Source organism: Oncorhynchus mykiss, chromosome 14 (assembly GCF_057628025.1).
Source record: "Oncorhynchus mykiss isolate SJ-2025 chromosome 14, ASM5762802v1, whole genome shotgun sequence".
Lineage (NCBI taxonomy): Eukaryota > Metazoa > Chordata > Actinopteri > Salmoniformes > Salmonidae > Oncorhynchus > Oncorhynchus mykiss.
In genome coordinates, this window is record NC_143035.1 from 43,611,789 (window position 1) to 43,636,143 (window position 24,355).

The window sequence follows — 24,355 nt, forward strand, 5'->3', positions numbered from 1 at the left end:
ACTACTTTGTATGTGTGTCATTCAGAGGGTGAATGAGCAAGACAAAGGAGTCATCAAGAGCCTAATGTAGAGCCCTAGGAAGAGCCCTATGTAGAGCCCAATGTAGAGCCCTAGGTAGAGCCCTAGGTAGAGCCCAATGTAGAGCCCAATGTAGAGCCCAATGTAAAGCCCAATGTAGAGCCCTAGGTAGAGCCCATTGTAGAGCCCTGTGTAGAGCTCTAGGTAGAGCCCAATGTAGAGCCCTATGTAGAGGCCAATGTAGAGCACTATGTAGAGCCCTATGTAGAGCGCAATATAGAAGCCTATGTGGAGCCCTATGTAGAGCCCTAGGTAGAGCCCAATGTAGAGCCCTATGTAGAGCCCTAGGTAGAGAACTATGTTGAGCCCTATGTAGAGCCCTATGTGGAACCCTGTGTAGAGCCCTGTGTGGAGCCCTATGTAGAACCCTATATAGAGCCCTATTGACCATGGTCAAAGCAGTGCCCTTTAAAGGAAATCAGGATGTGTTTCAGACCCTACCGTGAGATTGGAGTGCAACTGCAGGAGCCACAGGACAATGACCATGTGGTAACAGTTGGTAACAGTTCAACTGTTAAACTGCCAACCTACCCCAGCACCTGGCAACCAGACTCACACAGTACGAGACTGCAGCTGCACTCTGTGTGTGTGTGTGTGTGTGTGTGTGTGTGTGTGTGTGTGTGTGTGTGTGTGTGTGTGTTTGTGTCAGTTCCATATCTTTGCTTCAGCTCCTGTGTGGTTTAGCATCACACTCCAACTCTTACCCCATCAGCGCCCCACTTCCTCAGCAGCTCAGACTCTACAGTAGCCTCTCTCTAAAGCATTGAAGACTATCTTTGAGAAGCACAGACATCCTTTACTTCATGTGAACAAGCAGTATTAAACCCAGTAGTCAGTCTGATACAGCAACAAGCTGCTTTTTATTTACATAATTTACAACAGGATCTAACAGCAGCTGATGCATACTATGGCCCAGGCTTTCTCTGCATCATACCGTTTTAGCACATTTAGCTTATAAGAGTCCCCTTCAAACATCATCAGTTTATCTTACAGTAACATAGCTGGTTATATATCACATTTTCAGGGTCGAAGTTCAGTGTCTCTCTGTCCCTCCAGAGTGGGGGGTGGGGGTGGGGGGGGGTGTTCTGTTGTGTAACAGTCTTTATCTGTCTACGGAGGAGATGAGGAGGAAATGGAAGAGGAAGAGGAAAGGAGGATGAGGAAGAGGAGAGGACGAGAAAAGGGAGAGGACGAGATAGGAAAAGAGGAGATGAGTAAAAGGAGGAGAGGGGAGAGATGAGAGGAGAGGGGAGAGGAGAGAGGAGAGGGGGAGAGAGGAGGAAAGGAGAGGACAGAGGAGAGGAGGAAAGGATGATGAGAGAGGAAAGGAGAGAGACGGAGAGGATGAAAGGAGAGGAGGAGGAGGAAGAGGAGAGAGGAGGAGAAAGTATGAGAGGAGAGGCGAGAAAGGAGAGGAGGAGAGAGCAGAGGAGATGAGGAGAGGATGAGAGAGGAGAGGCAGAGTAGAATGAGGAGGAGGAGGAGAGCAGAGGAGGAGATAATAGAGGAGAGGAAGAGAGGAAAGGAGTAGAAGGATGAGGAGGAGGAGAAGAGAGGAGAGGAAGAGAGGAGAGGAGATGAGAGGAGAGAGGAGAGGACAAAAGGAGAGGAGGAGGAGAGAGGATATTAGGAGGAAAAGGAGAGAGGAGAGAGAGAGGGAGAGGAGAGAGGAGGAGTGGAGAAGAGAGAGGAGGGGAGGAGGAGAAAGAGGATGATAGAGAGAGGTGGAGAGAGAGGAGACAGGAGGAGAGGAGAGAGGAGGAGAGGAGGAGTAAAAGGAGGAGGAAGAGAGAGAGAAAGAGAGAGAGAGAGAGAGAGAGAGAGAGAGGAGAGAGGACAGGAGGAGGAGAGAGTGACAAGAGGAGGAGGAGAGAGAGGCTTCCCGGAAAAGAGAGGCTTCCCGGAAAAAGCACTACATATACTTCAGTTAGTGCTAAATACAGCTGCTAGAATATTTTACTGCTAACATACAAAGCATTACATGGACTTGCTCCTACTTATCTCTCTGATTTGGTCCTGCCCTACATACCTACACATACGCTACGGACACAAGTTGCAGGCCTCCTAACTGTCCCTAGAATTTCTAAGCAAATAGCCAGAGGCAGGGCTTTCTCCTATAGAGCTCCATGTTTATGGAATGGTCTGCCTGTCCATGTGAGAGACACAGACTCGGTCTCGACCTTTAAGTCTTTACTGAAGACTCATCTCTTCAGTGGGTCATATGATTGAGTGTCGTCTGGCCCAGGAGTGTGAAGGTGAACGGAAAGGCTCTGGAGCAACGAACCGCCCTTGTTGTCTCTGCCTGGCCGGTTCCCCTCTTTCCACTGGGATTCTCTGCCTCTAACCCTATTACAGGGGCTGAGTCACTGGCTTACTGGTGCTCTTCCATGCCGTCCCTAGAAAGGGTGTGTCTCAGGTTGTGCCGTGGGGGAGATCTTCATGGGATATACTCAGCCTTGTCTCAGGGTAATAAGTAGGTGGTCTGTTGATATTTTTATTTTTTTATTTTATCTTTATTTAACTAGGCAAGTCAGTTAAGAACAAATTCTTATTTTCAATGATGGCCTAGGAACAGTGGGTTAACTGCCTGTTCAGGGGCAGAACGACATATGTGTACTCTGGGATATGAACTTGCAACCTTTCGGTTACTAGTCCAACGCTCTAACCACTAAGCTACCATGCCGCCCCGTGGTGTTGGGGCTGTGCTTTGGCAAAGTGGGTGGGGTAATATCCTGCCTGTTTGGCCCTGTCCGGGGGTATCGTCAGACGAGGTCACAGTGTCTCCCGACCCCTCCTGTCTCAGCCTCCAGTATTTATGCTGCAGTAGTTTAGGTGTCGGGGGGCTTGTTATATCTCGAGTATTTATCTTGTCTTATCCGGTGCCCTGTGTGAATTTAAGTCTAATTCTCTCCCTATCCCCTCCTCTCAGAGGACCTGAGCCCTAGGACCATGCCTGAGGCCTGATGACTCCTTGCTGTCCCCAGTCCACCTGGTTGTGCTGCTGCTCCAGTTTCAACTGTTCTGCCTGCGGCTATGGAACCCTGACCTGTTCACCGGACGTGCTACCTTGTCCCAGACCTGCTGTTCTCGACTCTCTCTCTCTACCGCACCTGCTGTCTCTAATTCTGACTGATCGGCTATGAAAAGCCAACTGATATTTACTCCTGAGGGACTGACCTGTTGCACCCTCGACAATTACTGTGATTATTATTATTTGACCATGCTGGTCATTTATGAACATTTGAACACCTTGGCCATGTACTGTTATAATCTCTACCCTGCACTGCCAGAAACGGACTGGCCCCCCCACATAGCCTGGTTCCTCTCTAGGTTTCTTCCTATGTTCTGGTCTTTCTAGGGAGTTTTTCCTAGCCACCGTGCTTCTACACCTGCATTGCTTGCTGTTTGGGGTTTTAGGCTGGGTTTCTGTACAGCACTTTGTGACGTCAGCTGATGTAAAAAGGGCTTTGTAAATATATTTGATTGATTGAGGAGAGGAGGAGGAGACAAAGTGCTCCCTACAGGAGTTGTTACTCCCTAAAAGAGGAGGTGCTTTCCAGGCTCATGAGCCGGCCTCTAATGGAGGAGGAGAGGGAGGAGGTGCGTTGGGAGAGGTGCTGTCTGAACTCTGCAGTGAGGAAGTAATATAACAAAGGGTTCAGACAGCAGGAAAGACTGGCTACACACAGCGAAACAGGGTGGAAATGACGCACCACCAGCATCGTGGGGCAGTGGGACACTATATCCTGAGACACCATCACGTACAACAGGAAATTGATGTGGTACGGAGCGAAACAGAACAAGAATAGAGCCGAGCAGCTCATAACCATCCTCAGGGCGCGACGCTTATCTTTGTCCATCTGCCTGTTAATCCGGGCTGAGGGTTGGGCCTGGCTGGTCAAGGGGCAGCGGTGGTTGTGGTGGTGCTCTCTGTCTGTCTGGGCTGAGGGTTGGGCCTGGCTGGTCGAGGGGCAGCGGTGGTTGTGGTGGTGCTCTCTGTCTGTCTGGGCTGAGGGTTGGGCCTGGCTGGTCAAGGGGCAGCGGTGGTTGTGGTGGTGCTCTCTGTCTGTCTGGGCTGAGGGTTGGGCCTGGCTGGTCGAGGGGCAGCGGTGGTTGTGGTGGTGCTCTCTGTCTGTCTGGGCTGAGGGTTGGGCCTGGCTGGTCGAGGGGCAGCGGTGGTTGTGGTGGTGCTCTCTGTCCTGTCTCTGTCTCAGTGAGTGAGCGATCCGGAGAGAGCAGTAACTGATGGCACTGAGCGGTAACACAAACCCAAACAGCTCCGCAAGCACCATCATGGCTGCCACAAGGGGGAGTGGTAGTTTCCTGGTGGGCAGGTCCTTAAAACAGCCGGTGGGGCTGGAGCTTGTGTAAGGTAAGGTGGAGGTTGTGGAGTATTGAATAGGACTACCAGTGTAACGGCTGGGGTTAGAGCTGGGTATAAGACTGGTACTGGGGCTAGGGGTGTATTGACTGGGTACAGTGCTGTTGCTGATCCTCATGATAATAAAAGGGGAACAACCTATTCCCACCACCAGCCACACGGTGGCGCTGATCAACAGGTCATAACGCCGTCTCCACCGCCTGGCATAGAAGGGCTGTAGCAAAAACACACACCTCTGGACACTGATACACACCTGGAGGAGGATGTGGAGAGAGAGAGATAGATTAGAGGTGTGTGTGATCTCACCAGGAAGGTGATGGAAGTGAACATGTTGAGGTATTTGAGGTAGAAACAGAACAGACAGTGTGTTCTCACCAGGAAGGTGATGGAAGTGTACATGTTGAGGTATTTGAGGTAGAAACAGAACAGACACAGTGTGTTATCACCAGGAAGGTGATGGAAGTGTACATGTTGAGGTATTTGAGGTAGAAACAGAACAGACACAGTGTGTTCTCACCAGGAAGGTGATGGAAGTGTACATGTTGAGGTATTTGAGGTAGAAACAGAACAGAGAGTGTGTTCTCACCAGGAAGGTGATGGAAGTGTACATGTTGAGGTATTTGAGGTAGAAACAGAACAGAGAGTGTGTTCTCACCAGGAAGGTGATGGAAGCGTACATGTTGAGGTATTTGAGGTAGAAACAGAACAGACACAGTGTTTGTCCAAAGGGCCAGGTGTGTGTCAGGTAGTAGTGGATCCTCAGAGGCAAAGACATGACATGGAGTAGGTCAGCTAGTGCCAGGTTCACCATGAAGATCACTGCCTTGGTCTTCTTACTGAGGAGAGAGGAGAGGGGGTCAACATACACTAGGGAGGGGAAAGGGCGTGTGTGTGTGTGTGTATGTGTGTGTCTGTGTGTACCTGATGTGTCTACATAGCACCCAGAGAGCCGTGGTGTTGAGGCAGAGACCAGGGATGAAGAGCAGCAGGTAGAACCAAAAGTACAGCTGCTCCATTTGTGGCTCCCAACCAATCACATCATAGGGACACCACACGGAGGAGTTAACAGGAAGCTCCTCCCACAGACCAGAGACGTTCAAATTCATACTCTTATACACTCAATCAAACACACAGCTCACAAACAAACACACACATTAATTCTGTACCCAAAGCTGCCACTCCCACATCAGGACAGGAGAGGAACTGACAGAGAAACAGACAGACAGACAGACAGACAGAAAGATGATTACACAAATGAAAACACTATAGGACATTATTCTGAGGACAGCATCAGAGACTGTAAATCTTGTAGCAAGGTAAATCTAACAGCAGGATATGTTTAAACAGTTGTCTGTTATGTACAGAATCATTCTATACTCCCCCCTCTTCCCCGGCCGAACCGCCAAGACTGGCCAACTCCCTTCCTGTATTTAGAAACTCCTCTCACTATCAACTGCATTTCTTTTCAGCAAACTTTACTTGTGTAAATATTTGTATGAACATAACAAGATTCAACAACTGAGAAATAAACTGAACAAGTTCCACAGACATGTGACTAACATAAATGGAATAATGTGTCCCTGAACAAAAGTAACAGCCACCAGCTACATTAAGTACTGCAGTGCATCTCCACCTCATGGACTGCACCAGATTTGCCAGTTCTTGCTGTGAGATGTTACCCCACTCTTCCACCAAGGCACCTGCAAGTTCCTGGACATTTCTGGGGGGAATGAACCTAACGCTCACCCTCCGATCCAACAGGTCCCAGACGTGCTCAGTGGGATTGAGATCCGGGCTCTTCGCTGACCATGGCAGAACACTGACATTCCTGTCTTGCAGGAAATCACGCAGAGAACGAGCAGTATGGCTGGTGGCATTATCATGCTGGAGGGTCATGTCAGGATGAGCCTGCAGGAAGGGTACCACATGAGGGAGGAGGATGTCTTCCCAGTAACGCACAGCATTGAGATTGCCTGCAACGACAACAAGCTCAGTCCGATGATGCTGTGATACCAGACCATGACGGACTCTACACCTCCAAATCGATCCCGCTCCATAGTACAGGCCTCGGTGTAACGCTCATTCCTTCGATGATAAATACAAATCCGACCATCACCCCTGGTGAGACAAAACCACGATTCGTCAGTGAAGAGCACTTTTTGCCAGTCCTGTCTGTTCCAGCAGCGGTGGGTTTGTGCCCATAGGCGACGTTGTTGCCGGTGATGTCTGGTGAGGACCTGCCTTACAACAAGCCTGCAAGCCCTCAGTCCAGCCTGATGAAGGGATTGTGCGTTCCTGGTGTACCTCGGACAGTTGTTGTTGCCATCCTGTACCGGTCCCGCAGGTGTGATGTTCGGGTGTACCGATCCTGTGCAGATGTTGTTACACGTGGCCTGCCACTGCGAGGATGATCAGCTGTCCGTCCGGTCTCCCTGTAGCGCTGTCTTAGGCGTCTCACAGTACGGACATTGTAGTTTATTGCCCTGGCCACATCTGCAGTCCTCATGCCTCCTTGCAGCATGCCTAATGCACATTCACACAGATGAGCTGGGACACTGAGCATCTTTCTTTTGGTGTTTTTCAGAGTCAGTAGAAAGGCCTCTTTAGTGTCCTATAACTGTGACCTTAATTGTCTACTGTCTGTAAGCTATTAGTGTCTTAACGACCGTTCCACAGGTGCATGTTCATTAATTGTTTATGGTACATTGAACAAGCATGGGAAACAGTGTGTAAACCCTTTACAAAGAAGATCTGTAAAGATATTTGGAATCTTTATTATCTTTGAGAGACAGGGTCCTGAAATAGAGGAGAGAGAGAGAGAGAGAGAGAGAGAGAGAGAGAGAGAGAGAGAGAGAGAGACCCAGCTAATAATTCTAGGGAAAGAGAAAAAGATTGTAACGTTTGTGTCAGATGTTAGTTGGTTTAGAGGGTTAGGAGAATATTCCATGAACTTTCCACCAAACATACCCAGAACATGGGTGTATGACAGTTGATTCAGGACACTAAAACCTCTGTACACAATCAGTACTGTCTAGTCACACGGTCCAAGACCTGACCAACACACTGTGATCTAAAATCAGTTATGTAACAACATGGCTCTAACCATATCCAACATAAACCCCCTTTTCTACTACAATACTAGACAAAACACTTTGGGATTGATAATTTTAAAGTTCACCATCTTCTGTGTCTTTGTGGTTGACATGTTCATAATACCTTCCAAAGTCTTTTCTCTACTGTGTCAAACCAACCAACAGGCTCTCTTAGGTTCTGACAGAACACCTCTCAATCCCTTTCTGACCCTGTGTCTTAGGAGTGGTTTCTCAGATACAGACAAAGCCTTGTCTAGACTTTAAGCTCAATAGTTATGTTTACAGAAGATCTGGAAAGACTTCTACTGGTCTAAAAGCTCAACATGCTCAACTGTTGAAATATTTCCAGAAGACCTATAGGTTTACCTCTAGTTCCACCAGGTAGGTTGCCTCTCCAGGTGAGTCAGTCTGATGAGGTGCAGGTAGAGGTCAGCTGAGAGGTCAGATCAGAGGATGACATCAGCAGATGGATGTGAAACAGCAGTCACTCAGTAGTAGAACAACTGACAGGTCCTCTGTCACTGCAGGAGTCAACACTCTATGTCATGCATGCCTTCCTCTGTATGTGTGTCTCAATGTGGCAGCAGCAAGCTGTTCTGATGTCCAATGTAGCGGGAGAGGGGTATGAGTGTGTTGTTGGTTGCTAATTTCTGGTGCAGAGCAGCGTCAACAGTGGTGTCGTGGGTAGTGTGGCGCGGTCTGTGTGTGTGCTTGTGTGTGTGTGTGTGAGCTCGCGCATGCATGCATGCATTTTTGTGTGTAGGAAGTAGCTATCAGGGCTCTCAGTTTTGCCTGTCTGTGAAACTGTTATTCTACTGTTGGTTACGTCAGTCAGACCCTAGCAACACCTTAAACACAACACTACACAATGCTGGGGGGAGGCGTGTGTGTGCATGCAAGAACAGAGAGATAGTTGTTACCTTCAGTAAGGTAGTAAACTTTGCTTTTATGATTCAAAAAGCAGAACCCGACAAAGCTGCAACTCCACCTGCACTTCAAACTCCTGTAGGTAGTACTTTGAGCTGCAGTCCAGGTGACAGCAGAACACAGAGTGGGAATCCCCTCCACGTCAACTACCCAGTCACTAACTACAACATACCCTGATCCACCAGTCACACTGCTAACAGCCTTCTCTGAGTCACACAGATCCTATCTGACAGAGAGACAGACAACTGTAGAGGGTTAGGGTTAGAGAAAACTGTACAAAACGGTTCTTTACTTCCTCTTATGAAATAAGCTACTTCCCTTTTCCAACTGTCTTTATCAACTATTAAAACAGATATAGATGACCTGCCTGCCTGCTTCTTATTTCAGTTTATCTCACTATAGTCCCTACACTGACAACTACACTTACCCAGTGACAGAGGCTGCTTCTCAACTCTCAAAAGTTGATTCCTCCTCTCCTCTTCTCTGCTCGTCTTCTCCCATCTTCTCTCCTCTTCTCCCCTAGTCTTCTCTTCTCTCCTAAGCTGTGTTTGAATACCCACACTAACATACTATATACTACATACTTAATGAGTATATACTACATGCTATATACTATTTGTTCCTTTTAGTATACTGTAAATGAATTGTATCCTTTCCGTTGACCATTCTAGAGCTTTGCCTGTATTTCGGAATTTGATGCTGTTGCTATGCAACCTCTTGCTAACTAGTTAGCTTAATTACTAGTTTGACATTTTACGACCTTGGGTGTGTTCTTAAATTCAATCTTGAGTGCCAGAGTGCAGTCATAAATTCAGAGCGTTGTCAGATTGTCCGTTTGTAAATGAAGAGCGTTTCGCTCTCGGAGCACACACTGTATGTTTGTGAACAGAGCCTAAGGACCAGCTTGCTTGGGGGACTCTTCTCCAGGTTCATCTCTCTGTTGGTGATGGCTTTGTTATGGAAGGTTTGGAAATCGCTTCCTTTTAGGTGGTTGCAGAATTTAATGGCTCTTTTCTGAATATTGATCATTAGCGGGTATTGGCCTAATTCTGCACTGCATGGATTATTTGGTGTTTAATATGGAAAACAGGGGATATTTTTGCAGAATTCTGCATGCAGAGTCTGAATTTGGTGTTTGTCCCATTTTGTGAATTCTTGGTTGGTGAGCGGACCCCACACCTCACAACCATAAAGGGCAATGGGTTCTATAACTCTCACCACTAGAGGTCAGAGCTGAGCTGAGCTGTGTGATTACTCCTTTCACCACTAGAGGTCAGAGCTGAGCTGAGCTGTGTGATGAGCTCTGTGACGTCTCCTCTTACCACTAGAGGTCAGAGCTGAGCTATGTTATGTCTCCTCTTACCACTAGAGGTCAGAGCTGAGCTGTGTGGCTCCTCCTAGAGACTGTAAAAAAGGAGAAAAGGGACAATGGTGAGATGCTCTCCCTTCTCTGCAGTCAGATACTGATGTCCATGGAGAGATCCTCTCCAACCCATCCCTGTCCCTTCACTGCAGCCAGATACAAGTAGATCCTAGATGGCGCAATACTCGGTGACCGCCGTTTTGCAAGCTATGACCCAACTTTGCTATTTTGTGATATATTTTAATTAGATTTTCTCTAAATGTATCCGCTATCATTTCTTATAACCGACAACAACTCTTGAAAATCAAATCGGCAGTTACTTTCCCCAATTCCGGTTTCTACTTCAAATCATCTGCCCTGGGCTCTGTCTGTAATTCCAACCCAATTTTTGGGCTACCCAAGAGGAAACACCAGCGTTACAGGAGGCAAGTGAGGAGAGAGAGGGGGGATCCTGGTGAGATTAAAGTGAAGGGAAAACCGGACAACTCTTCCCTTCGTTGTACTGACTAACGTACAGTCACTTGATAAAAGATGGAGGATCTGCTACCAACGGGACTCTCGGAACTGCAGTTTTCTTTGCTTTTCAGAAACAGAGACAAGATACCCCCAACGGCTATCCAACTCGGTGGATTCTCCATTCACCGGGCGGACAGGACAATGGAGCCAGGGAAATCAAGGGGGGGGAGGGTTTTGCCCCTTCATCAACTCCAAATGGTGTGCTAATTCCAAAACGGTGGAAGTGTCGAGCCACTGTTCACCCATATTGGAATACCTGATTGTCAAATGCTAACCCTTCTACCTCCCGAGGGATTTTTCAGCTGTTATCGTGACTGCTGCATACATTCCTCCTAAGCAAAATAAAAATAACAAGCTGGTGCTTAACGAACTGTACAAGGCTATAAACAAGCAGGAAACCCTACACCCAGAGATTGCCGCCGATTTAATTCGGCGTCACTAAGACACGTGATTTCCAACTTCCATCAACACATCTCCAATGCCACTGGGGGTGATAAAGCCCTAGGCCACTGCTATTCTACCCACATGCAAGCATACAAGGCTTTCCCTCCTCCGCCATTCGGCAAATCAGGTCATGACTCTTGCTTCCTGTGTACAAGCAGAAGCTGAAATAGGAAGTACCCGCAATTCGCTCTGTTGAGAAATGGTCAACAGAATCAGAGGGTATGCTACAGGACTGCTTTTCTGTCGCTGATTGGAATATGTTTTGAGAGGTGAGGGTGAGCTGCCAACACACTGACACTGACACTGACTCAACTCCAGCCACTTTAATAATGGGTGGGAAATGATGTAAATATATCACTAGCCACTTTAAACAATGCTACCTTATATAATGTTACTTACCCTACATTATTCATCTCATATGCATACGTATATACTGTACTCTATATCATCGACTGTATCCTTATGTAATACATGTATCACTAGCCACTTTAACTATGCCACTTTGTTTACATACTCATCTCATATGTATATACTGTACTCAATACCATCTACTGTATCTTGACTATGCTGCTCTGTACCATCACTCATTCATATATCCTTATGTACATATTATTTATCCCCTCACACTGTGTACAAGACAGTAGTTTTGGAATTGTTAGTTAGATTACTTGTTGGTTATTACTGCATTGTCGGAACTAGAAGCACAAGCATTTCGCTACACTTGCATTAACATCTGCTAACCATGTGTATGTGACAAATACAATTTGATTTGATTTGATTTTGAGCTGCTTCCCCAATCAAAAGCCCTGAATTAACACAGAGGTTGGTTCTAAACTAAAGAGCAGGGCTACCGCACACAGTGCTATCGTAGACAACCCTGATGCTACGGCTGAAGACAAGATTAAGTACAAGAAGGCCCGCTATGACATCTGCAGAGTCATCAAATGAGCAAAAGGACAATATAGGAATAAGGTGGAATCATATTACAACGCTACAACGCCCGCCACATGTGGCAGAGGCTACTGTCCATTACGGATTACAAAGGAAGACCCAACCGTGATCTGACCATCAATGCCTCTCTACCAGATTAACATTTTATGTACTCTTTGACAACAACAACAACATCGAGCCGGGTGTGAGGACCATCACCAACCCAGAGGACTAGGTGACCTCGCTCTCCGAGGCCGATGTGAGAAGGGTCTTTAATCAGGTCAACACCCGCAAGGCTGTGGGCCCTGACGGTATTCCAGGGCGCGTTCTCAGAGCATGCACGAACAACTGGCAGGCATATTCAGAGTCATTTTCAACCTCTCCTTGTCCCAGTCTGTAATCCCCACATGTTTTAAGATGACCACAATCATCTCTGTTTCTGAGATCTGTAAGGCCACAATGATTACCGCTCTGTGATCATGAAGTGCTTTGAGAGGCTGGTTATGGCACACATCAACTCCATCATCCTAGGCACCCTGGACCCACTTTAATATGCATACCGCCCCAATAGATTCATAGATTCATAGCTCAGCGTTCAACACGATTATCCCCATCCAAGTTCGTCGCTAAGCTTAGGACTCTGGGTCTGAATACCTCAATCTGCAACTGGATCCTGGACTTCTTGACGGGCCGACACCAGGTGGTGAGGGCAGGCAACATCACCCCACCACACTGACCTTTAACACAGGTCCCACAGGGGTGTGTGCTTACTCCCCTCTTGTACTCCCTGTTAATCCACGACTATGTGGCTATGCACGACTCCAACACCATTATCAGATTCGCTGACGACACGACAGTGGTAGGCCTGATCACCGGCGACGATGACTCAGCTTACTGGGATGATGTCAGTGACCTTGCAGTGTGTTGGCGCTACAGAGGGTTTTGAGGACAGCCCAGTACATCCCTGGGGCCAAGCTCCCTGCCATCTAGAACCTCTACATGTGTATCAGGCAGTGTGGAAAAAAAGGCCTCAACCACCCAAGCTATAGACAACTCTCTCTCATTCCGCACGGCAGGCGGTACATGGGCATCAAGTTTGATACCAACAGGCTCTTGAACAGCTTCTATACCCAAGCAATATGACTGATAAATACCTAACAAAACACTACACGGACCGAGTTTACCTTGTATCTTTATTTTGCAATGTCTCTATGCACACTCACAGGGCCCTACACACTCAAGCACACTGACAAATTGAATCAAATTGTATTGGTCACATACACATGGTTAGCAGATGTTATTGCGGGTGTAGCGAAATTATTGTTCTTCTAGCTCCGACCGTGCAGTAATATCTAACAAGTAATATATAACAAATTACACAACATATACCCAAAAATCTAAGTAGGAATGAATTAAGACTATATACATATGGACGAGCGATATCAGAGCAGAATGGACTAAGATACAGTAGAATAGTATAGAAAACAGTACATACATATGAGATGAGTAAAACCAGATATGTAAACATTAAGTGACTAAGATACTGTAGAATAGTATAGAAAACAGTATATAAATATGAGATGAGTAATACCAGATATGTAAATATTATTAAAGTGACTAGTGTTCCATTCCTTAAAGTGGCCAGTTACTTCTAGTCTATGTCTATAGGCAGCCACCTCTAATGTGCTAGTGATGGCTGTTTAACTTCTTATGGTATAGGGGACGCTTGCGTCCCACTCTGCCAAAAGCCAGGGAAAATGCAGCGCGGCAAATTCAAATAAATGATATAAAAATCAAACTTCATTAAATCCCACATGTAAGATATTAAATTAAAGCTACACTTGTTGTGAATCCAGCCAACATGTCAGATTTTAAAAAGGCTTTTCGGTGAAAGCATAAGAAGCTATTATCTGATGATAGCACAACAGTAAACAAAGAGGGTAGCATATTTCAACCCTGCAGGCACTACACAAAACGCAGAAATAATATATAATACATGCCTTACCTTTGACGAGCTTCTTTTGATGGCACTCCAATATGTCCCATAAACATCACAATTGGTACTTTTGTTCGATTACTTCCGTCCATATATATCCAAAATGTCAATTTATTTGACGCGTTTGATCCAGAAAAAAACAGCTTTCAAATTGTGCAACGTCACTACAAAATATTTCAAAAGTTGCCTGTAAACTTTGCCAAAACATTTCAAACTACTTTTGTAATACAACTTTAGGTATTTTTAAACGTTAATAATCAATCAAATTGAAGAAGGGTCTATCTGTGTTCAATACAGGAAGACAACAAACCAAGCTTCTTTTCAAGTCTTGCGCAAATCTCAACAGTGTTACGCAGTTCCTAGATGGCCGTACTTCTTCATTGCACAAATGAATAACCTCAACCAAATTCCAAAGACTGTTGACATCCAGTGGAAGCGGTAGGAACTGAAAACAAGTTCCTAAGAAATACCGTTTCCCAATGAGAACACACTGAACAGACAGATACCTCAAAAATTCTGAACGGTTAGTCCTCAGGGTTTTGCCTGCTACATAAATTCTGTTATACTCACAGACATGATTCAAACAGTTTTAGAAACTTCAGAGTGTTTTCTGACATGTTTTCTATCCAAATCTACTAATACTATGCATATCTTATATTCTTGGCATGAGTAGCAGGAAGTTGAAATTGGGTACGCTATTTATCCAAAAGTGAAAATACTGCCCCCTATACCTTAAGAAGATAGATACAAGATACTCTTGTAAAGCTTAGAAAGGATCTCCTGTAAAATGCTGCTGAAGTAATATGACTACAGGTTCAACTGCCTTTTGACTGGTTGTCATCAAAATACATCAGAATACAGTATATACATATGAGATGGGGGATGCAATATTTGAACACAATTAAAGTGACTAAGATACCGTGGAATAGTATAGAGAACAGTTTATATATATGAGATGAGTAATGCTAGATACGTAGACATTATTAAAGTGGCTAGGGTTTAAAACTTCTTCGGGATCTGTGTCCCGTCCACGGGATGCTTGAGCTAACGTAGGCCAATGCGATTAGCATGAGGTTGTAAGTAACAAGAAAATTTCCCAGGACATAGACATATCTGATATTGGCAGAAATCTTAAATTCTTGTTAATCTAACTGCACTGTCCAATTTACAGTAGCTATTACAGCGAAAGAATACCATGCTTTTGTTTGAAGAGCATGCACAATTTTGAACATGAAAAGTTATTAATTTCCTTAGTGGCCAGTGATTCCTAATCTATGTCTATAGGCAGGAGCCTCTGATGTGCTGGAGATGGCTGAGATGAAAGCCATAGAGCCATTTTCAAAAGAAGGAGAGGTGTCACAAAACTCAGAAATAGCGTTAAAATGAATCACTAACCTTTGATGATCTTCACCGGATGGCACTCCCAGGACTCCATGTTAGACAATAAATGTGTGTTTTGTTCGATAAAGTTCATCTTTATGTCCAAAAACCTAATTTGAAATTGACGCGTATGTTCAGAAATGCATTGTCTCAAACAAACATCCGGTGAAATTGCAGAGAGCCACATCAAATTACAGAAATACTCATCATAAACATTGATGAAAAATACAATTGTTATACATAGGACTAAAGATAAACGTCTTGTTAATCCAGCCGCTGTGTCTGATTTCAAAAAGGCTTTATGGCGAAAGCACACCATGTGATTATGTTAGGTAAGGGAATACCCCCCTGAATTGTACAAAAATGAATGGCAAGATATTGGCATTGGACAAACCATCTACACGATGTCCAATACCACCCAAAGTGGCGTTGATTCGTGCAAAGTATATGGCAAATGCCATATGGCAATTGCCAATTGTAACACCTCAAAAATCCAACAGGGGGCGAGTGCGCTCCACCGGGGTTTTTCATATTGGAAATGCAACCCAAGTCAACATCCAAAAGAAAAATTTTGAAAAAAGGATATTTTTTTCAAAAACTTTTCACCCCTTAAAAAGTGCTTTCTGGGCCTTTTTTCGAAATTCTTTTGATTTTTTTGTCAATTACACATGTGTAAGAGCTGTATGAATATACTTTTGTCCAATTTTTTTATCATATATATATTTTTTTAATTACATGCGCATAAGGCATATGTTTTGTACATTTGCAATATGATTTCATAGGAAGTCAAAAGTCAAAAGTCAAAAATGTCAAAATTTGGTAAAAAACTTCACACATCCTTAAAAAAGTGCTTTCTGGACCGTTTTTCAAAATTCTTTCAATTTTTATGTCAATTACACATGTATAAGAACTTTATCAACATACTTTAGTCATACTTTATTATCATTTTTTTTAATTTTTTTTACTTGTGCATAAGGCATATGTTTTCTCCATTTGGAATATGATTTCATAGGAAGTCAAAAGTCAAAAATGTCAAAATTTGGTAAAAAACTTCACACATCCTTAACCTTTCTGATCTCCCCATCCCGGATCCGGGTTCGTGAATACAGACTCAAGCTCATTACCATAACGCAACGTTAACTATTCATGAAAATCGCAAATGAAATGAAATAAATATGCTAGCTCTCAAGCTTAGCCTTTTGTTAACAACACTGTCATCTCAGATTTTCAAAATATGCTTCTCAACCATTGCAAAACAAGCATTTGTGTAACAGTATTGATGGCTAATGTAGCATTTAGCATTAGCATTCAGCTGGCAACATTTACACAAAAAAACAGAAAAGCATTCAAAAAAATCATTTACCTTTGAAGAACTTCAGATGTTTTCAATGAGGAGACTCTCAGATAGCAAATGTTCAGTTTTTCCTGAAAGATTATTTGTTTAGGACAAATCGCTCCGTTTTCTGCGTCACGTTTAGCTATGAAAAAACCCCTGTATCCAGGATTGTGTAAATCTATCAGCAAGCTCATTAGCATAACACAACGTTAACTATTTATGAAAATCGCAAATGAAATGAAATAAATATGCCATCTCTCAAGCTTAGCCTTTTGTAAACAACACTGTCATCTCAGATTTTCAAAATATGCTTCTCAACCATAGGAAAACAATAATTTGTGTAAAAGTAGCTAGCTAGAGTTAGCATTTCGCGTTAGCATTTAGCGTTAGCATTAGCGTTAGCATCCAGCACGCAACATTAACAAAAACATAAAAGCCTTCAAATAAAATCATTTACCTTTGAAGAACTTCTGATGTTTTCAATGAGGATACTCTCAGTTAGATAGCAGATGCTCAGTTTTTCCAAAAAGATTCCTTGTGTATTAGAAATAGCTCCGTTTTATACATCACATTTGGCTACCAAAAAAAATCCATAAATTCAGTCCTCAAAACGCAAACTTTTTTCCAAATTAACTCCATAATATCGACTGAAAACATGGCAAACGTTGTTTAGAATCAATCATCAAGGTGTTTTTCACATATCTCTTCATTGATACATCGTTCTTGGACACATGCTTTCTCCCCTGAATCAAATGGTAAAGTAGAAGCAGCTGGCAATTGCGCACCGAATTCGACGCAGGACACCAGGCGGACACTTGGAAAATGTAGTCTCTTATGGTCAATCTTCCAATGATATGCCTACAAATACGTCACAATGCTGCTAAGACCTTGGGCGAACGACAGAAAGTGTAGGCTCATTCGTTGCGCAATCACAGCCATATAAGGAGAGAATGGAAAACAGAGCTTCAGAAATTCTGCTAATTCCTGGGTGATGCATCATCTTGGTTTCGCCTGTAGAATGAGTTCTGGGGCACTTACAGACAAAATCTTTGCAGATTCTGAAACTTCAGAGTGTTTTCTTTCCAAAACTGTCAAGAATATGCATAGTCGAGCATCTTTTCGTGACAAAATATCGCGCTTAAAACGGGAACGTTTTTTATCCAAAAATGAAATAGCGCCCCTAGAGCTCTAACAGGTTAAAAAAGTGCTTTCTGGACCGTTTTTCAAAATTCTTTCGAATTTTGTGTCAATTACACACGTATAAGAACTGTATCAACATACTTTATTCGTATTTTATTATCATTATTTTTTTTTTTTTTTTTACTTGTGCATAAGGCATATGTTTTGTCCATTTGCAATATGATTTAATAGGATGTCAAAAGTCGAAAATTTGATTTTTTTTTTTACTTTAAAAACTAAAAAAAGTGCTTTCTGGACCGTTTTTCGAAATTGTTTCGATTTTAAGACAATTAATAATGTGTAAGAAGTGTATGAATATACTTTTGTAAAATGTTATTATCATAATTTTTTTTTTTTACTTGTGCATAAGGAATATGATTTGTCCATTTGCAATATGATTTCATAGGAAGTCAAAAGTCAAAGTCCAAAGTAAATTTTTTGGGGGGCCAAAATTGACTGAACTGATGAACTCGGGACGGCCGGGCAGTGATAGTTGTTCATTTCCATCACTCGTTGTGTTGATTTCATCATGTCCATTTGGTGATGTTTTTTCACTATAGAATCATATTGCAAATGCGCGTGCAACTGGTAACCGAAAAAAAAAATGATGATTTCATTATGTCCATTTGTTTATGTTTCCTTACTTTTTCAAAGTCACTGTGCATTTGCAATATGTTTTACCATCACGAATTTGTCATGCTCAAAATTCAAACTATACTTTGCTCAAACTATACCTTTGTCAACTTGTATTATCATAATTTTTTTTTGTTTTACTTGTGCATAAGGCATATGTTTTTTCACTATAGAATCATATTGCAAATGCACGTGCAACTGGTCACCCCAAAAAAAAAAAAAAATGTTTTAATGGGCAGGTACCATCACGAATTTGTCATGCTATAAAAATCCTGCAGGAATGTGAAATTGACTGGCCCGATGAACTCGGGATGGCTTTGCAGTGATTCTGGGTCATCTCAATCGCTCGTTTGGGTTGATTTCAGAATGTCGCTTTTGGTGATGTTTTATTACTATAGAATCATATTGCAAATGCACGTGCAACTGGTCACCCTAAAAAAAAAAAAAATTGATTTTTTTTGTTTATGTTTCCTTACTTTTTCAAAGTCACTGTGCATTTGCAATATGTTTTAATGGGCAGGTACCATCACGAATTTGTCATGCTATAAAAATCCTGCAGGAATGTGAAATTGACTGGCCCGATGAACTCGGGATGGCTTTGCAGTGATTCTGGGTCATCTCAATGGCTCGTTTGGGTTGATTTCAGAATGTCGCTTTTGGTGATGTTTTTTCACTATAGAATCATATTGCAAATACACGTGCAACTGGTCACCCCCCAAAAAAAATGTTAGATTTTTTTTTGTTTATGTTTCCTTACTTTTTCAAAGTCACTGTGCATTTGCAATGTTTCAATGGGCAGGTACCATCACAAATTGGTCATGCTATAAAAATCCTGCAGGAATGTGAAATTGACTGGCCCGATGAACTCGGGATGGCTTTGCAGTGATTCTGGGTCATCTCAATGGCTCGTTTGGGTAGATTTCAGAATGTCGCTTTTGGTGATGTTTTTTCACTATAGAATCATATTGCAAATGCACGTGCAACTGGTCACCCAAAAATAAAAACATTTTGTTTATGTTTCCTTACTTTTTCAAAGTCACTGTGCATTTGCAATATGTTTTAATGGGCAGGTACCATCACGAATTGGTCATGCTATAAAAATCCTGCAGGAATGTGAAATTGACTACCCCGATGAACTCGGGATGGCTTTGCAGTGATTCTGGGTCATCTCAATGGCTCGTTTGGGTTGATTTCAGAATGTCGCTTTTGGTGATGTTTTTTCACTATAGAATCATATTGCAAATGCACGTGCAACTGGTCACCTAAAAATAAAAAAAAATTGTTTATGTTTCCTTACTTTTTCAAAGTCACTGTACATTTGCAATATGTTTTAATGGGCAGGTACCATCACGAATTGGTCATGCTATAAAAATCCTGCAGGAATGTGAAATTGACTAGCCCGATGAACTCGGGATGGCTTTGCAGTGATTCTGGGTCATCTCAATGGCTCGTTTGGGTTGATTTCAGAATGTCGCTTTTGGTGATGTTTTTTCACTATAGAATCATATTGCAAATGCACGTGCAACTGGTCACCCAAAAAAATTTATTTTTATTTTTTTTGTTTATGTTTCCTTACTTTTTCAAAGTCACTGTGCATTTGCAATATGTTTCAATGGGCAGGTACCATCACGAATTGGTCATGCTATAAAAATCCTGCAGGAATGTGAAATTGACTGGCCCGATGAACTCGGGATGGCTTTGCAGTGATTCTGGTTCATCTCAATCGCTCGTTAGGGTTGATTTCAGAATGTCGCTTTTGGTGATGTTACCTCACTGTTTAAACATATTGCAAATGTACAAGAGTCAAGTGGACAAGAGTCCATCAGTCAATTAGATATCATTCTGACACCAAACTGACACCAAACCCACTTTTTCCAACTCGTTTAGTAGCCAACTATTACATACTTCAGAGCTGGCCCAAAATTCACGCCTTGGGTTCAAACCATAAAAAAACCATAAAACACGTAGTTACGTTCTAGCTGCGGGTCCATTTCTTATGTTATGTGTTGGCCTAGCTGAGGCGACCCCGAATCCCAAGTTTCGGCTCGATAGGTCATTTGGTGTCCGAGAAAAACCCTAATTGGTGCTGAAAATCCACTATTTTCCATGACTTGCTACGGGGTCCTTGAACGAGCTATCGGACAGAAACGTCGGGGTCCGTCTCTATGGGCCGAGCCGGTTTCAATGCACCTAGCCTTGCGTCTCTGAGACGCAAACCCTAATTGGTGCTGAAAATCCACTTTTTTCCATGCCTTGCTACGGGGTCCTTGAACGAGCTATCGGACAGACACGTTGGGGTCCGTGTCTATGGGCCGAGCCGGTTTCAATGCACCTAGCCTTGCGTCTCTGAGACTTTTCTAAACGTCGTCATTTTCGTAATGGTCAAAATGAATTGAAGGTATTGCAAATGTACGAGGCTGTTTCTCGGCCCGAGAACCGTCTAGAGCCACGTAACTCACCACGCACCATCGACCGGAGGTCTAGAACAGGTTTCTAAAGTTTCGGAACTCTAGGTCTGACGGTTCTTTTTTAGCTCCAACAAAGCTAACTATTGCAGCCACTGTCTGTCTCTAAGCATTCATAACCCATATAGACTTCAGGTTGAAATTAGGGGTGCAGGCAATGTATTCCTATGGGGAGAGATGACACTGCATTCTGTGAGATCAAAAAACACTGTTTTACTGTTAAGGGTTAATGCCACACGGTCAAGGTTAGGCTTGCACGGATCGGGAGGACTTTAGGAACATTCCTGTGGTGGAATTTTTCTTCTCACCCTAACGGTTCTCTCACTCTCACCCAAAATCAAATGACGTTGTGGGGCAGGCTTCATTTTGGGCCTACTATTCTAATGGTCGCTGCGCCTAGACCGAGTGAGCTACGGTCAAGCGGGATAGCTCGTTGAACTCAATGTCATTTCCTGCTCTCTGTGTCTTTAAGCACCGCACTTTATCACTCCATCCTTCCTGTGTGTGTGTGAGGGAGCTTTTCTTTGACATCTGTTGGGAGAAATGACTGATTTACAGTTCAGAAGGGTTACCTAGTCACACATATGAAATTTTGGAGAGATCAGACTTTTTTAACCCCTCGAAACAGCCCCTGAGACACCAATTATGGCACTTCCGGTTGGCACAGGAAGCTATAAGTCAACACATATCTTGATTGACATAGCCACTTACAGAATCCTGAGTTTTAAGTCTTTACGTTAAGAATTGACTGATCTACACAGGGTTGAATGCACTATGTCTATCAAACTGCAGGCAGTGTATGGGTAAACAATTTTAGGGTGATTTTAACCACTTCCGGTTGCTCCAGGAAGCTTAGATTCGACACAGGTAGACCTCATAGTGGTCTGATGGACTGTCAAAGAAGACAGGTTCATAAGGCATTCATAACCCACATAGGCTTCAGGTTGAATTTAGAGGTGCAGGCAATGTATTCCTATGGGGAGAGAAGTCAAAGCAAGCTGTTTCAAGTAAACACCTTCTTTTTACTGTGAAGGGTTAATGTCACACGGTCAAGCTTAGGCTTGCACGGATCGGGAGGACCTCAGGAACGTACCTGAGGTCGAATTGTGCTTCTCACCCTAACGGTTCTCTCACTGCCACCCAAAATCAAATGACATTGTGGGGCAGGCTTCATTTTGGGCCTTCTTTTTTTCAAGTTTGCTGCACTCAGAACGAGCTACGGTCAAGCGGGGCGTCTCGTTGAACTCGTCACAGTCTGGAGACTATGGTGATGCCATTTTTTGTGTTGATTTCAGAATGACATTTTGGTGATGGTCCCTCTCCGTTTAAACATATTGCAAATGCACAAAAGTCAACTAGCAAGTCAGTGTCCATCAGTCAATTAGATGTCATTATGACACCAAACGGATATCAATTGACACCAAACCCACTTTTTCCTACTCATTTAGAAGCCAACTATCACATATGTCAGAGCAGGCCCATAATTCACAGCGCCTTCAGTTTAAAACATAATAAAAAGGTAAAACACATAGTTACGTTCTAGCTGCGGGTCCAGTTCGGACATTATGTGAAGTCCTATGTGAGGCGACCCCGAATCCCGAGTTTCGGCTCGATAGGTCATTTGGTGTCCGAGAAAAACCCTAATTGGTGCCGAAAATCCACTTTTTTCCATGCCTTGCTACGGGGTCCTTGAACGAGCTATCGGACAGACACGTTGGGGTCCGTGTCTATGGGCCGAGCCGGTTTCAATGCACCTAGCCTTGCGTCTCTGAGACTTTTCTAAACGTCGTCATTTTCGTAATGGTCAAAATGAATTGAAGGTATTGCAAATGTACGAGGCTGTTTCTCGGCCCGAGAACCGTCTAGAGCCACGTAACTCACCACGCACCATCGACCGGAGGTCTAGAACAGGTTTCTAAAGTTTCGGAACTCTAGGTCTGACGGTTCTTTTTTAGCTCCAACAAAGCTAACTATTGCAGCCACTGTCTGTCTCTAAGCACGCCAATACGTCCCTCCATCCAAGTTGTTTTAGTGTGATTTTTTTTCCCTTTGATTTTTTGGTGGAAAAATGACTGATTTACAGTTCATGGGGGTTGCCTAATCACACATATGAAGTTTTGGAAAGATCAGATATTTTTTAAACCCTCGAAACAGCCCCTGAGACACCAATTATGGCACTTCCGGTTGGCACAGGAAGCTATAAATCAACACATATCCTCATTGGGGTATGCTGTTACAGAATCCTGAGTTTTAAGTCCTTACGTTAAGAACTGACTGATTTACACAGGGTTGAATGCACTATGTCTGTCAAACTGCAGGCAGGGTATGGGTAAACACTTTTAGGGGCATTTTAACCACTTCCGGTTGGTCCAGGAAGCTCAGAATCAACACAGGTAGACCTCATAGTGGCCTGATGGACTGGTACCGAAGACAGGTTCATACGGCATTCATAACCCATATAGACTTCAGGTTGAAATTAGGGGTGCAGGCAATGTATTCCTATGGGGAGAGATGACACTGTAATCTGTGAGATCAAAAAACACTGTTTTACTGTTAAGGGTTATTGCCACACGGTCAAGGTTAGGCTTGCACGGATCGGGAGGACCTTAGGAACATTCATGTGGTGTAATTTTTCTTCTCACCCTAACCGTTCTCTCACTGTCACTCAAAAGCAAATGACATTGTGGGGCAGGCTTCATTTTGGGCCTACTTTTCTAATGGTCGTTGCGCTTAGACCGAGCGAGCTACGGTCGAGCGGGATAGCTCGTTGAACTCAGCACAGTCTGGAGACTATGGTGATGCCATTTTTTGTGTTGATTTCAGAATGCCATTTTGGTGATGGTCCCTCTCCGTTTAAACATATTGCAAATGCACAAAAGTCAACTAGCAAGTCAGTGTCCATCAGTCAATTAGATGTCATTATGACACCAAACCCACTTTTTCCTACTCATTTAGAAGACAACTATCACATATGTCAGAGCAGTCCCATAATTCACAGCGCCTTTAGTTTAAAACATAATAAAAAGGTAAAACACATAGTTACGTTCTAGCTGCGGGGCCAGTTCGGACATTATGTGAAGTCCTATGTGAGGCGACCCCGAATCCCGAGTTTCGGCTCGATAGGTAATTTGGTGTCCGAGAAAAACCCTAATTGGTGCTGAAAATCCACTTTTTTCCATGCCTTGCTACGAGGTCCTTGAACGAGCTATCGGACAGAAACGTTGGGGTCCGTCTCTATGGGCCGAGCCGGTTTCAATGCACCTAGCCTCGCGTCTCTGAGACTTTTCTAAACGTCGTCATTTTCGTAATGGTCAAAATTAATTGAAGGTATTGCAAATGTACGAGGCTGTTTCTCGGTCCGAGAACCTTCTAGAGCCACGTAACTCACCACGCACCACCAGGACTGGGACAAGGTAGCAGGTCTGTTGAAACAGCAGGACCGGGACAAGGTAGCAGGTCTGTTGAAACGGCAGGACCGGGACAAGGTAGAATATCTGTTAAAACAGCAGGACCGGGACAAGGTAGCAGGTCTGTTGAAACGGCAGGACCGGGACAAGGTAGAACATCTGTTAAAACAGCAGGACCGGGACAAGGTAGCACATCCGTTAAAACAACAGGACCGGGACAAGGTAGCA

At 43.7% G+C, this 24,355-nt stretch overlaps 2 protein-coding genes across 4 annotated transcripts in view; both read right to left on the bottom strand.

Annotated features, from left to right (window-relative positions):
- Positions 1 to 910: 910 nt before the first annotated feature.
- p2ry10 (P2Y receptor family member 10) lies at positions 911 to 24,091 on the bottom strand. 3 transcript variants are annotated; one of them, XM_021592637.3, is made up of 5 exons: positions 8,472 to 24,091; positions 7,918 to 7,984; positions 5,381 to 5,662; positions 5,115 to 5,295; positions 911 to 4,712 (listed from the first exon to the last, which is right to left on the bottom strand). In XM_021592637.3, the coding sequence occupies exons 3-5, from the start codon at positions 5,563 to 5,565 to the stop codon at positions 3,609 to 3,611; spliced, it is 1,470 nt and encodes a 489-aa protein (XP_021448312.3). In that variant the 5' UTR covers positions 5,566 to 5,662; positions 7,918 to 7,984; positions 8,472 to 24,091; the 3' UTR covers positions 911 to 3,608. The 3 variants fall into 3 exon arrangements, with proteins under 3 accessions (XP_021448312.3, XP_090055087.1, XP_090055086.1); XM_090198961.1 differs by lacking the exons at positions 5,115 to 5,295; positions 5,381 to 5,662; positions 7,918 to 7,984; positions 8,472 to 24,091 and adding an exon at positions 4,835 to 5,065; XM_090198960.1 differs by lacking the exons at positions 5,115 to 5,295; positions 5,381 to 5,662; positions 7,918 to 7,984; positions 8,472 to 24,091 and adding an exon at positions 4,766 to 4,823.
- LOC110513618 (cysteinyl leukotriene receptor 1) overlaps positions 911 to 24,355 on the bottom strand; it is a 235,722-nt gene continuing 212,277 nt past the window's right edge. Inside the window, exon 6 of the transcript XR_016486403.1 lies at positions 911 to 3,012. The gene's annotated coding sequence lies outside the window, so the exon portion shown is untranslated. The remainder of the gene's footprint in view (positions 3,013 to 24,355) is intronic.

Coding starts and splice junctions, on each gene's coding strand:
- p2ry10 (XM_021592637.3), bottom strand. CDS start 5,565: ATGAATTTGAACGTCTCTGGTCTGTGGGAGGAGCTTCCTGTTAACTCC. Junction 5,296..5,380: donor GTGCTATGTAGACACATCAG/GTACACACAGAC, acceptor CTCTCTCCTCAG/TAAGAAGACCAAGGCAGTGA. Junction 4,713..5,114: donor ACGCTTCCATCACCTTCCTG/GTGAGAACACAC, acceptor ATCCTCCTCCAG/GTGTGTATCAGTGTCCAGAG.